The following is a 13,044-nucleotide window of genomic DNA, read 5'->3' on the forward strand; positions in this document are numbered from 1 at the left end:
AGCACAGAGTCTAAAATCAATTTACAACTTCAGAATAAGTTGCAAGGAGCGAAACAAACTCCGCACAGCTCGCCAATTTATTTGCATTTAAGTGCGATTAGGGCTAAGAAACGGTTCTTATTATGAGATGCGAGAAAAACGCACAAGAGGCAGGTGACATCTGGAAAGGGAAGCTGAACTGCCAGGAAGCGATATAAGCGGAGAACCTTAAGGCAACAGGTCCAGGGCCGGTACCGCAGCCTATCCCGGGAGGGGTCGGTGGCTGCCACCTCGCCCGCCGCCCTCCCCAGCCCCAACGACGTTGTCTCGCCCCCGCCCCCCCATCCCACGCCCCTGCGGCAGAAATCTCCCTAATCACTCACCTCCCTGGGATTCCCGCCCCGGGCAGGCCCTCCGATCCCTCGGCGCCGAGGCCGGCCCGGCCCTGCCGTCCCCTCCCCCTCACGCCGAGGACCCCGCAGCCCTGTTCCCGCAGCCCCGTCCCCACGGCGGGCCCGCTCACCTGCACCTGTTTGCGGAAGTGGCGCGGCCCCGGCACTGCCAGCGAACAGGAGGACCAGCAGCAGCAACAGCCGCCGCCGCAACGCCGGCGGCCCCGGCATCTCGCCCACGGCGCGGCTCCGGGGCCGGCTCTCTAGTCGCCTTCCGTCCGTCCGTCCGTCCGTTCGCCCGTCAGTCGGTCCTGCCTCCCTTCGCTGCCTCAGCGGCACCTGCGCCGGCTGCTCCTGAGCACGCGTTGCTTCTGCCAAACCTCGGTCCGGCTCCCGGTCCGCACCTGCCGCTCCAGTCGCAGAAACACCATCCTTCCCGCCTGCGCCGCCGCCGCCGCCTCTCAACAGCAGCAACGGCAGCAGCCCTGCGGAGCGGCGGGCCCGGGCAGCCGCGCTCCCGCCGCCATGATGGGCTGCGTCATGTGACGTAGCGCGGGGGCGGGACGTCGAGATGGACAGGGCGGCCAGCCACTCGTCAGTCCACACCGGCCCAGGAGGCCCCGCCCATCATCCTGAAGGAGTGAGCGGTGGCGGCCGGTGCGCCCCCTGCAGACGGAAGAGTGCGTGGGCAGCAGGTAACACCAACAATTATTTTAAATTGAAAAATACAGGGAAATGTAAAGAAAACCATGACAATCATCCTGATATTTTTTTCTAAGTGTTTTATAACATGCAAAAATAGGCCTGTCTTCTGCCTTTTTTTTTTTTTACTTGTCAGCGGTGTTTTAGGCTCTTCTCCTTAAGTTGACCTACACATCCTCTCAGCCATCCAACAGCTTTGGGCTTTTCACTTGAATTGATCAAGAAGAGAATGCCTCTCCCAGCGTCACCCACTGACTCACCTCCTGAGCTCAAGCTGTTGCCTCTTGTCCACCTGGCACACACTCTTCCTTTCATCTGTCGAGACTCAACTGACATATGACTTCATCCATGACTCTCTAGGAGAAATGACTGTCATCTCCTTAATGGCCCGCCCTGGCCCTGTATGGACTGCTATCCCAGCTGCTGTGTCCTATTGACCCGTGGTTGTAAGCTCCCTGATTCAGCTGGGGGGAAATCCCTGGTGCAGGACCTGGGTTGGAGCAGGTGTTCTCTAAAGCAATGGTGCATAGTCCTGGTCCCAGGTACCAGGGCAGAGCAGCTCCCAGGGGTGGCCTTCTCCCCACCAACAGTTGAGGTGAGAACACAGTCCTGCAGAGAGGATAGAGAAAGCACTCTCCAAACACAAGTAATATAGTGGTCAGAGACATGGGGGTTGGGAAAATGCCAAGCTTTTCTGGAGAGGCGCTGTGGTTCAGTGTGTGCATGAGAGGAGCTGATTTCAATCTTATCAGATGGGACTTTGCCACCTGGCAACAGGGTAACCTCCCCAATTCTCCGAACTCCCCAAATGTCCATCCTAAATGACAGCTGTCGGTGATGTTAACACAGCACTGGACACACAGATGATGCCCAGGGAATATTTGTTGGATGATTGAAGCAAGCCAATAAATATCTAATAAGACAAACAGCTGGAACGAGAAACATTGAATTTAAAAGTCCATGGCTTGGCCGGGCATGGTGGCTCACGCCTGTAATCTCAGCACTTTGGGAGGCCGAGGTGGGTGAATCACTTAAGGCCAGGAGTTCGAGACCAGCCTGACCAACATGGTTAAACCCCGTCTCTACTAAAAATACAAAAAATATTAGCCAGGCATGGTGGCGTGCACCTGTAATCCCAGCTGCTTGGGAGGCTGAGGCAGGAGAATTGCTCGAACCCAGGAGGTGGAGGTTGCAGTGACCTGAGATCGCACTACTGCACTCCAGCCTGGGCAACACAGCAAGACTCTGTCTTAAAAAAAATAGTTCACGGCTTTCTGCTGATTCTTTGTGGAATCAATAAGGCAGGCAAAGGTCTAGGAAAGAGACACAACCACCCTGTTGTACTCCTACTTCTTTTTCTTTTTCTTTTTCTTTTTTTTTGAGACAGAGTCTCGCTCTGTCACCAGGTTAGAATGCAGTGGTGTGATCTCAGCTCACTGCAACCTCCGCCTCCTGGGTTCAAGCGATTCTCCTGCCTCAGCCTCCAGAGCAACTGGGACTACAGGCGCCCACCACCATGCCCAGCTAATTTTTGTATTTTTAGTAGAGACGGAATTTCACCATGTTGGCCAGGATGGTCTTGATCTCCTGACCTCGTGATCCGCCCACTTCGGCCTCCCAGAGTGCTGGGATTACAGGCATGAGCCACCGCGCCCGGCCTATACTTCTACTTCTATCAGGAAGCTTCTCCCTTTGAGTTCAAAGAAGCCAGGGACACCCACACGTGTGTACTGTGAGGAGACTTGTGGCTGCCTGCCGCAGTGCTGGCCTAAGGAAGGCCTTGCCTGATAATCCTGGGAGTGGTTATTTACAACTAAAGTGCACTCCAACAGCATGTCGGACCACAATCCCAAAGTAGTTTTTGCTATTATTTGAGCAAGCCCAAAAGTTAAAAAAACACACACACACACACAAAACTTCTTTGCCTCTTTCACAGAACAGGGGTTATAGTACACATCCCACAGAGGATGTCTAAAGGCAGCCTTTGCCCCACCACCCACCTCACCATCTATGCCTTTATCCAATACTTGAAGACTTCCAGTTAAAGATGTTATTAAACAAACAAAAACCTGTTGGCTTGTTTAGTTTCACCTAGAAGTCAGAAAACAGCCTTTAGTGCCTGCCGCCACGCCCGGCTAATTTTTTTTTTTTTTTTTTGTATTTTTAGTAGTGACGCAGTTTCATCATGTTAGCCAGGATGATCTCGATCTCCTGACCTTGTGATCCGCCCGCCTCGGCCTCCCAAAGTGCTGGGATTACAGGTGCGAGCCACCGCGCCCGACCACTTTTTTTTTCTTTTTTGAAACAGTGTCGCTCTGTCACCCAGGCTGGAGTGCAGTGGTGTAATCTTGGCTTACTGCAACCTCTGCCTCACAGGCTCAAGTGGTTTTCCCACCTCCGCCTCCTGAGTAGCTGGGGTTATAGGCGCCCGCCAACACACCTGGCTAATTTTTGTATTTTTAGGAGAGACGGGGTTTCACCATGTTGACCAGGCTGGTCTCGAACTTCTGACCTCAAGTGATCTGCCCACTTCGGCTTCTCAAAGTGTTGAGATTACAGGCATGAGCCACCACGCCCAGCCCTTTACAGCCATTCTTGCAAGGGCCCAGCCTCTTTCAAGTTTTCCTTCATGCCAAGCCATCACTTGGAAGACCCTCCTGCCAGTGTCTGTCCTGCCAACAAGCTCTGGTTGAGGCCTGGATGCTGAAGGATGTGGAGTCAGCTTAGTATTGGATGAGCACTTCTGGAGCTCTGGCACCTAGCAGATACTCTAAAGGTTCACAGAGCTCAGCTGGATCAAATGGGGCACCCAGGAGGCCCTGTTGGTGGGGTCCTGGAGCTGCTGGTGCCCACTCATGAAAGCCAATTGTTCAATGTTCAGGAATTTTGCACACTGGTTGTTCAACACAGCCATTGTTAAAATTTAAGTTATAGGCAGTGGCTTACGCCTGTAATCCCAGCACTTTGGGAGGCCTAGATGGGTGGATCCCTTGAGGTCAGGAGTTCAAGGCCAGCCAGGCCAAAATGGTGAAACCCCATTTCTACTAAGAATACAAAAATTAGCCGGGCATGTGGCAGACTCCTGTAATCCCAGCTACTCAGGAGGCAGAGGCAGGAGAATCACTTGAACCCGGGAGGCGGAGGTTGCAGTGAGCTGAGATCACGCCGTTGCACTCCAGCCTGGACAACAGAGTGAGACTCCATCTCAAAAATAAATAAATAAATAAATTATGTAAATGCATAATTAAATTATATTAAAAACAAAGGTCATGAGGGAAGCATTTTGATATGATTTGGATTTGTGTCCCCACCCAGACTCATGTGTGGAGATGTAATCCCCAGTGTTGGAGGTGGGGCCTGGTAGGAGGTGATCAGATCATTGGAGAGGTTTCTCATGAATGGTTCAGCACCATCCTCTTGGTGCCATTCTTGTGATGGTGAGTGAGCTTTGACGAGATCTAGTTGTTTAAAAAGTGTGTAGCACCTCCTCCCTCTCTCTCTCTCTCTCGCTACTGCTCCCACCATGTGAGATGCCTCGCTCCCCCTTTGCCTACTGCTATCATAGTAAGTTTTCTGAAGCAAGCCAAGCGGATTCCAGCATCATGCTTCCTGTACAACTTGCAGAATCATATGCCAATTAAACCTCCTTTCTTTATACATTACCCAATCTTGGGTATTTCCTTATAGCAATGCAAGAATGGACTGATAGTTGAAGAATGGAAGGCAAGAAGAACCCTGGCAAAATTGTCCACATAAACTTCTTCAGAACTCTAGGAATTTGCCAAAGGTTTGCAATATCATGAGTCAATTTGTTAAAGAAAAATGGCTGAGGCCAGGTGTGGTGGCTCACACCTGTAATACCAACACTTTGGGAGGCCGAGGTCGGAGGATCACCTGAGCCTGGGAGTTTGAGATCAGCCTGGGCAAGAGTGAGACCCCCATCTCTACTAAAAATAAATAATTAGCCAGGCACAGTGGCACATGCCTGTAGTCCCAGCACTTTGGCAGGCTCAGGTGGGAGGATTGCTTGAGCCCAGAAATTTGAGGCTGCATGAACTGTGATTGCACCACTGCACTCCAGCCTGTGCTACATAGTGAAACCCTGTTCCTTAAGAAAAATGGCCAAATCTCATAAGAACAATGAGCTTCATGGAATTTTTACTTGCCCTATTTCCATTCTTCTCTCCCCACCTCTGTGATAGCCTTGAAAACCAGCAGCTTCACGACCATGGGAACTGTGGAAATAAGCAGCCTAGCAGCTACCAGATGGGGCAGAATAGGTTTGGCGCACCCCCAAAACCTGTATCCCCAAAGAACTGTGACTATCTGAGCTGTCTGGCCGCTTCCTGGAAAGGCACTATTTTCAGGGCTTTTCTTCATTTTATATGACTCAGAAATGCCTCAGTGCAAACAGTCCTATCCTGTTTGTTGAAAATAATCAGTGACAACTGTTTAACATTGCAATTGCCTGAGCCAGTGATACCAGTTGGCTGATGAGAAACTTAAAACTCTAGGGAATAATATGTCAGTGGGAGCTTTGAAAAGATCCACCATATTCTTGGAAATCTAGAAAGCCATGTGCATGTACAAGGCTATGAACGTGGCTAAGAAATACATGAGAAGGTCCTCGTTTCTCATTCCTTGCTGATCATGAGGCTGTGCAAGCAGAAAGTGAGGACTGGGGGAGAATTTTAAACTGCCAGAGCATCAAATGCATGCTCCAACACACAGAGACGCTTAGCAAAACCAGGGAGACATATTGGCTCAAAGAATTTAAGAAGGACAGGTGCAGTGGCACACGCCTGTAATCCCAGCACTTTGGGAGGCTAAGATGGGCAGACCACCAGAGGTCAGGAGTTTGAGACCAGCCTGTCCAACATGATCAAAACCCATCTCTACTAAAAATATAAATATTAGCTGGGCATGGTGGCACGCACCTATAATCCCAGCTACTCGGGAGGCTGAGGCAGGAAAATCACTTGGACCCAGGAGGCGGAGGTTGCAGTGAGCCAAGATCACACCATTGCAATGCAGCCTGGGCAACGAGGGCAAAACTCTATATCAAAAAAAAAAAAAAAAAGAATTTAAGGAAATCTCTGTAGTCATTAGCTGACCACTAAGCTAACGAAACAGAGACTTTGGTGGCCATTCACAAATTTTTCAAAATACAGAATTAGACCAGGAAAGCCCCTTTAAAAATGAATGATGGCAGCAGCAGCAATAACAAACAGCAACAACAATGCAAACCCTGGGGAAGGGGAATATCAGGGAAAACTGATTTCCAGAGTTACCACATTATGCAATTTTAAATGTCCAGTTTTCAAAACATGGTTACAAGACAGAAAAAGAAACAAGAAAACATGCTTCATACACAGGATGAAAAATTAGACAACAGAAACTTTTCCTGAGGATTCTGCATTAGTCCATTTTCATGCTGCTCATAAAGAGATACCCACGGAGACTGGGCAATTTACAAAAGAAAGAGATTTAATGGCCTGGCGCAGTGGTCATGCCTGTAATCCCAGCACTTTGGGAGGCTGAGGCGGGCAGATCATGAGGTCAGGAGATCAAGGAGACCATCCTGGCTAACACAGTGAAACCCCATATCTACTAAAATGACAAAACCAAAATTAAGCAGGCGTGGTGGCAGGCGCCTGTAGTCCCAGATACTCAGGAGGCTGAGATGAGAGAATGGCGTGAACCCAAGAGGTAGAGCTTGCAGTGAACCAAGATGGCGCCACTGCACTCCAGCCTGGGCAACAGAGCAAGACTCTGTCTCAAAAAGAAAAAAAAAGAAAAGAAAAGAAAGAAAGAGATTTAATTGGACTTACGGTTCCATGTGGCTGGGGAAGCCTCACAATCATGGCAGAAGGCAAAGAGGAGCAAATCCTATCTTACATGGATGGCAGCAGGCAAAGAGGGAATGAGGAAGACACAAAAGTGGAACCACCCCAATAAAACCATCAGATCTTGTGAGACTTATTCACTACCACAAGAACAGTATGGGGGAAACTGCCCCCATGATTCAATTATCCTCCACCAGGTCCCTCCCACAACACATGGGAAGTACAATTCAAGATGAGATTTCAGTGGGGACACAAAGCCAAACCATATCAGATGCTGAGAAGTTGGACTTAATAGACAAAGACTTTAAATTATAATTATTATAATTAAATAATAATTATTTTTATAAATATGTCTAAAGAATTAAAGGTTGAAAAACAATAAAGAAGACCTCAATAAATGGAAAGACATCCCATGTTTCTGGATCAAAAGACAATATTGTTAAGGCAATACTCTCCAAATTGATCTATAGAGCTAATGTGTTTCCCATCCATTCCATCTGGATTCTTTTCAGAAATTGAGAAGCTGATCCTAAGATTCATATGGAAATGAAAGGGCCCCAGAATAGTCAAAACAATCTTGGGCAGGGTTCAGGAGGCAAAGTTGGAGGATTCACATTTTCTGACTTCAAAATATATTCCAAAACTATAGTAATCAAAACAGTGTGGCACTGGCATATATACATCAAAGCAATAGAATTATAAGTCTACAAATAAATCTCAAGATTGACAGTCAATTGATTTTCAACCAGGGTGTAGGACAATTCAATGGAAAAGCATAGTTTCTTACAAAATGCTGTGAGAATAGTGGATATCCACAAGCTAAGGAATGATGATGATAGGCTCCTATCTAACATCATGTACACAAATTAACTAAAAATAGATCAAGAACCTAATGCAAAAGCTAAAACTATGAAAATCTTACAAGAAAATGTAGGCATAGATCCTTATTACTTTGGATTAGGTTTGTTTCAGAGATAGGATACTATAAGCACAAGCAAACAAAAAATAAATAAATAAATTTGGCTTCAAAATTTAAAACTTTTGTGATTCAAAGAGTACAACCAAGAAAGTAAAAAGATAACCCCCAAAATGAAAGGAAATATGTGAATTCAGGTATATGATAAGATACTTGCATCTAGAATACAGAAAGAACTCTTACAAGTAGGCATAGCAGCACATGCCTATAATTCCAGCTACTTGGGAGGCTGAGGCAGGAGGATTGCTTGAGCCTGAGAGTTCAAGACCAGCCTGCACAAATAGCAAAACCAAATCTCAGAAAATAAAATAAATAAAAAATAAGAAAACAAGCAAAATACCTCCCAAATAAAACAAATACCAAAAATAAAAAATAAAAAGAACAAAAAGAACTCTTAACAACTCAGTGACGAGAAGACAAATAGCCCAATTACTTTTTTTTTCTTTGAGACAGAGTCTGACTTTGTCACCCAGGCTGGAGTGCAGTAGCACAATCTTGGCTCACTGCAACCTCTGCCTTCTGGGTTCGAGTGATTCTCCTGCCTTAGCCTCCCAAGAGGCTGGGACTATAGGTGTGTGCCACAGCACTCAGCTAATTTTTGTATTTTTGGTAGAGACAGGGTTTCACCATGTTGGCCAGGCTGGTCTTGAACCCCTGACCTCAAATGATCCACCTGCCTCAGCCTCCCAAAGTGCCAGGATTACAGGCATGAGCCACTGTACCCAACCAGCCCAATTAAGAACTAGGCAAAAGGGTATGAATACACATTTCTTCAAAGAAGATATACAGATGAACAATAAACAAATGAAAAGATGTTCAACATCATTAGGCATCAGGAAAATGCAAATCAATGCCACTTCATGCACAATAGAATGGTTTTAGTTTATAAAAAGACAGGTCTAATTTTTAAAATATAAGACACAAGATGGGTGAGAATGTAGAAAAGTTGGAACTCTCATGCATTACAAATGAGAATGTAACATAGTATGGCTGCTTTGGAAAAGTCTAGTAGTTCCTTAAAATGTTAAACACAGAGGTACAATATTACCCAGCAGTTATATTCCTGGTGTATACCTAATAGTATTGAAGATGTATGTCTGTGTAAAACCTTTTCCACAAATGTTCATAGTAGAATTATTTGTAATAGCCCAAATGTAGAAATAACCCAGATGTCCATCAACTGATGAATGGATTAGCAAAATATGATATATCCTTAAAATAGACTATTAGTCACCAATAAAGAAGGGAATGAAGTACTGATATGTGGTACACCATGGTAAAGTTTAAACATATCATGCTTAGTGAACAAAGCTAGTCAGAAGACCAAATACTGTATGATTCAAATTTTATGAAATGTCTAGCATAGGCAAATCCATACAGACAGAAAGTAAGTTAGTGTTTGACAGACACTGAAGAGGGAAGGGAATAGATTAGTGATTACCTAGGGCTGACAGGATGGGGAAGAAATGAAGAATGACTGCTAATGGGTATGGAATTTCTTTGGGGGATAATGAAAATGTTCTAAAATTTATTGTAATGATGGTTCCACATATCTGTAAATATATTTAAAACTATTGAATTGTACTTCAAAAACAAGGAGTTCATTACCTGTGCACACAACTACTTAAAAAAAGAGAATATTGACAAAGAGATAGCAGTTACTTTAAAAAGAACCAAATACAAATTCTGGAGTTGAAAAGTACAATAACTGAGATTTAAAACTCACTAGAAGGACTCAATAGCAGATTTGAGCTGACAGAAGAAAGCATCAATGAACTTGAAAATAGGCAAATTGAGATCATCCAGTCTGAGGAGCAGAAAGAAAACCAAATGAATAAAAATGAACAAAGTATGGTTGGGGTTGGGAGGAGTAGCTGTACCAAAGTGTAGAGAAACCTGACAAACTCTACCTCAGGTAGATGATCAAGGTCTGCATCAACAATGTTAAGTCATGATACTGTGTATTTTTGATATGATGTGATGAACTGTGGTCTTCATTCTCAATATACAATATTAGTTGCATCAGACAAATCCCAATTAAGGGACATTCTACAAAGTACCTGACCAGTAGTCTTCAAAAATGCCAAGGTCATTTGTTGCAAGTATTTGGTTATTTAAAAAAATTTTTTTTTAATGTCAGGGTCATGAAAAACAAAGAAAGTCTGAGAAATTGTCATGGCCAAGAGGAGTCTAAGGAGACATGATAACTAAATATAATGTGGTATCCAAAATAGGATCTTGGAACAGAAAAATGACGTTAGATGAAAACTAGGGAAACCTGAATAAGATATGGGCTTTAGTTAGAATAATATATCCATAGCTATTCATTAATGATAACAAATATACCACATTAATGTAAAGTAATAACAGGAAAAATTGGGTGTGGGGTATATAGGAATTCTCTGTACTAGCTTCATACCTTTCTATAAATCTGAAACTATCAAAAACTTATTTTTATTTATTATTGTTTTTGAGATGGAGTCTCACTCTTTCACCCAGGTTGGAGTGCAGTGGCATGATCTTGGCTTGGCTCACTGCAACCTCTGAAGCCCAAGTTCAAGCAATTCTCCTGCTTCAGCCTCCTGAGTAGCTGAGATTACAGGCACGTACCACTGTGCCCAGCTAATGTTTGTATTTTTAGTAGAGACAGGGTTTCACCATCTTGGCCAAACTGGTTTTGAATTCCTGACCTTGTGATCCACCTGTCTCAGCCTCCCAAAGTGCTGGGATTACAGGCATAAGCCACCACATCCAGCCCAAAAGCTTATTTTAAAAGAAAAAAAAATGACAAAGCCTGAAAGCTCTGTGGGATGCCATTGAGCGTACCAAAATACATGAAGTGGGGGAATCCCAGAAGGAGAGAATAGAAAGAAAGGGAAAAAATGTGTACATTTGAAGAAATAATGGGCAAAAATCGCCCAAATGTCATAAGTGTTGGGCTACACATCCAAGAAGCTCAAATAACTCCAAGTAGGATTAACTTAAAGAGATCTACATCTGGGCACATCATAGTCAACTGTTCAAAGACAAAAACAAAGAGAAAATCTAGAAAGCAACATGAAAAAGAACTTCATTATGTATAGAAGTTCCACAATGAGATTAACAGCTGACTTTCGTCAGAAACCATGGAGGCCAGAAGGCTGTGGGACAACAAATTCAAAGTACTGACATGTTAAAGAGCTGGAAGACAAAGACTGTCGAACAAGAATTGTATGTCCAGTAAAACTTGAAAAATAAAATAAATATCAAGACATTTTCAAATACACAAAAACAGAGTGAAATTGTTGCTAATAACTTTTATTACAAGAGATACTAAAGGGAGTCCTTTAAGCAGAAATAAAAAGTCACGATTCAGAAACTTGAATTCACATAAAGAAATAAAAAACACAAGGAGAAGGAAACTATATCACTAAATATAAGAATATAAATATTCTTTATATATTTATAACTCTTTTCTCCTATCTGATTTAAAAGACTACTACATAAAGCAACAATTATAAAACTGGCAGAGGGACTTGTAATGTATAAAGATGTAATTTGTATGACAATAATAGCACAAAAGATGGATGTGGGAAGAGAGCTGCACTGGAGCAAAGTTTTAAATACTATTGAAATTAAGCTGGTATTAATCATATCTAGCTTGTTTAGGGTATTATGTTAATTGTAATCTCCAGGGCAACCACTAGGAAAACTCAAAAAATATATTTAAAAATAAGTAACAAGTGAATTAAAATTGTATACTAGAAAATATCTACTTTACACAAAAGTGGGCAGTAATGGAGGAATAGAGGAATAAAAAGCACATAAGACATATAGAAAACATATAGCAAAATGACAGACATAATCCTATTTTGCTGATGACCAGCACAGTGACTCACACCTGTACTCCTAGGGATCTGGGAGGCCAAGGCAGGAGGATCACTTGAGCCCAGAGTTTGAGATCACCCTGGACAACATAGTGAGGCTCCATCTCTACAAAAATTGTTTAAATTAGCTGGGTGTGGTAGCATGTAAATGTAATCCTAGCTTCTCAGAAGGCTGAGGTGAAAGGATTGTTTGAGTCCAGGAGTTTGAGGCTGCAATGAGCTATAATTGCACAACTGCACTCCAGCCTGAGTGACAGAGTGAGAACCTTACTTTAAAAAAATTTATAAATTATCATCATCATCTTCATCCTATCTTATTGATAATTACATTAGATGGAAATGGACTTATCACTCTAATCAAAAGGTAGAGATTGGCAGAATGAGTAGGAAAACATCATTCAACTATATGCTGTCAACTAGAGACACATTTTAGATTCAAAGCAAAATAAATTTAAAGTGAGATAAAAGAAAACCAGGCAAAAAGCATCAAAAAGAGAGGTGGAGTGGCTATACTAATATCAGACAATAGAATTTGAAACAACAACAAGAAAAAGAAGGACATTTTATAATGATGGTCAATCTATCAAGAAGATATTGCAATTATGTAGAAACATGCACCTAACTACACGGTTTCAAAATACATGAAGCAAAAACTGACAGAATTGAAGAAAGAAATATACAATTCAAAAATAATACTTTAGACTTCAATACCCCACTTTTTGGTAATAGAGAGAACAACTGGGTAGAAAGCAAGGACATAGCAGACTTGAACAACACCATAAATCAGCTAGACCAACAGACATCTATAATACACTCCATTCAAGAACAGAAGAATATATATTCTTCTCAAATGCATATGGAACATTCTTCAGAATAGACCATATTTAGGGCCACTTTTAAAGGCTCAATAAATTTAGAAGGATTAAAATCTAATAAAGTATGTGTTCTCTGACAAGAGTAGAATGAAATTAGAAATCAATAATAAAAGGAAATTTGGGGAATTCACAAATATGTGGAAATTAAGCAACACACTCTTACATAACGAGTCAAGAACTCACAAAGGGGTGGAGTGCGGTGGCTCACACCTCTTATTCCAGCACTTTGAGAGGCTGAGGTGGGCGGATCATGAGGTCAGGAGTTCGAGACCAACCCGGCCAACATGGTGAAACCCCATCTCTAGTAAAAATACAAAAATTACCCAGGCACGGTAGTAGGCGCCTGTAATCCCAGCTAGTTGGGAAGCTGAGGCAGGAGAATCGCTTGAACCTGGGAGGTGGAGGTTG

The 13,044-nt window shown here is 43.4% G+C and overlaps 2 protein-coding genes across 2 annotated transcripts in view; one reads left to right on the top strand and one right to left on the bottom strand.

The window, feature by feature from the left end:
* The window catches only part of LMTK2 (lemur tyrosine kinase 2), a 109,294-nt gene extending 108,376 nt beyond the window's left edge, over positions 1 to 918 (bottom strand). The window contains exon 1 of the mRNA XM_050783939.1: positions 503 to 918. Coding sequence (XP_050639896.1) covers positions 503 to 602 — 100 coding nt within the window. The 5' untranslated portion in view covers positions 603 to 918. The remainder of the gene's footprint in view (positions 1 to 502) is intronic.
* AIMP2 (aminoacyl tRNA synthetase complex interacting multifunctional protein 2) overlaps positions 1 to 13,044 on the top strand; it is a 344,265-nt gene that overhangs the window by 137,887 nt on the left and 193,334 nt on the right. The window lies entirely within an intron of this gene.

Source organism: Macaca thibetana, chromosome 3 (genome assembly GCF_024542745.1).
Source record: "Macaca thibetana thibetana isolate TM-01 chromosome 3, ASM2454274v1, whole genome shotgun sequence".
Lineage (NCBI taxonomy): Eukaryota > Metazoa > Chordata > Mammalia > Primates > Cercopithecidae > Macaca > Macaca thibetana.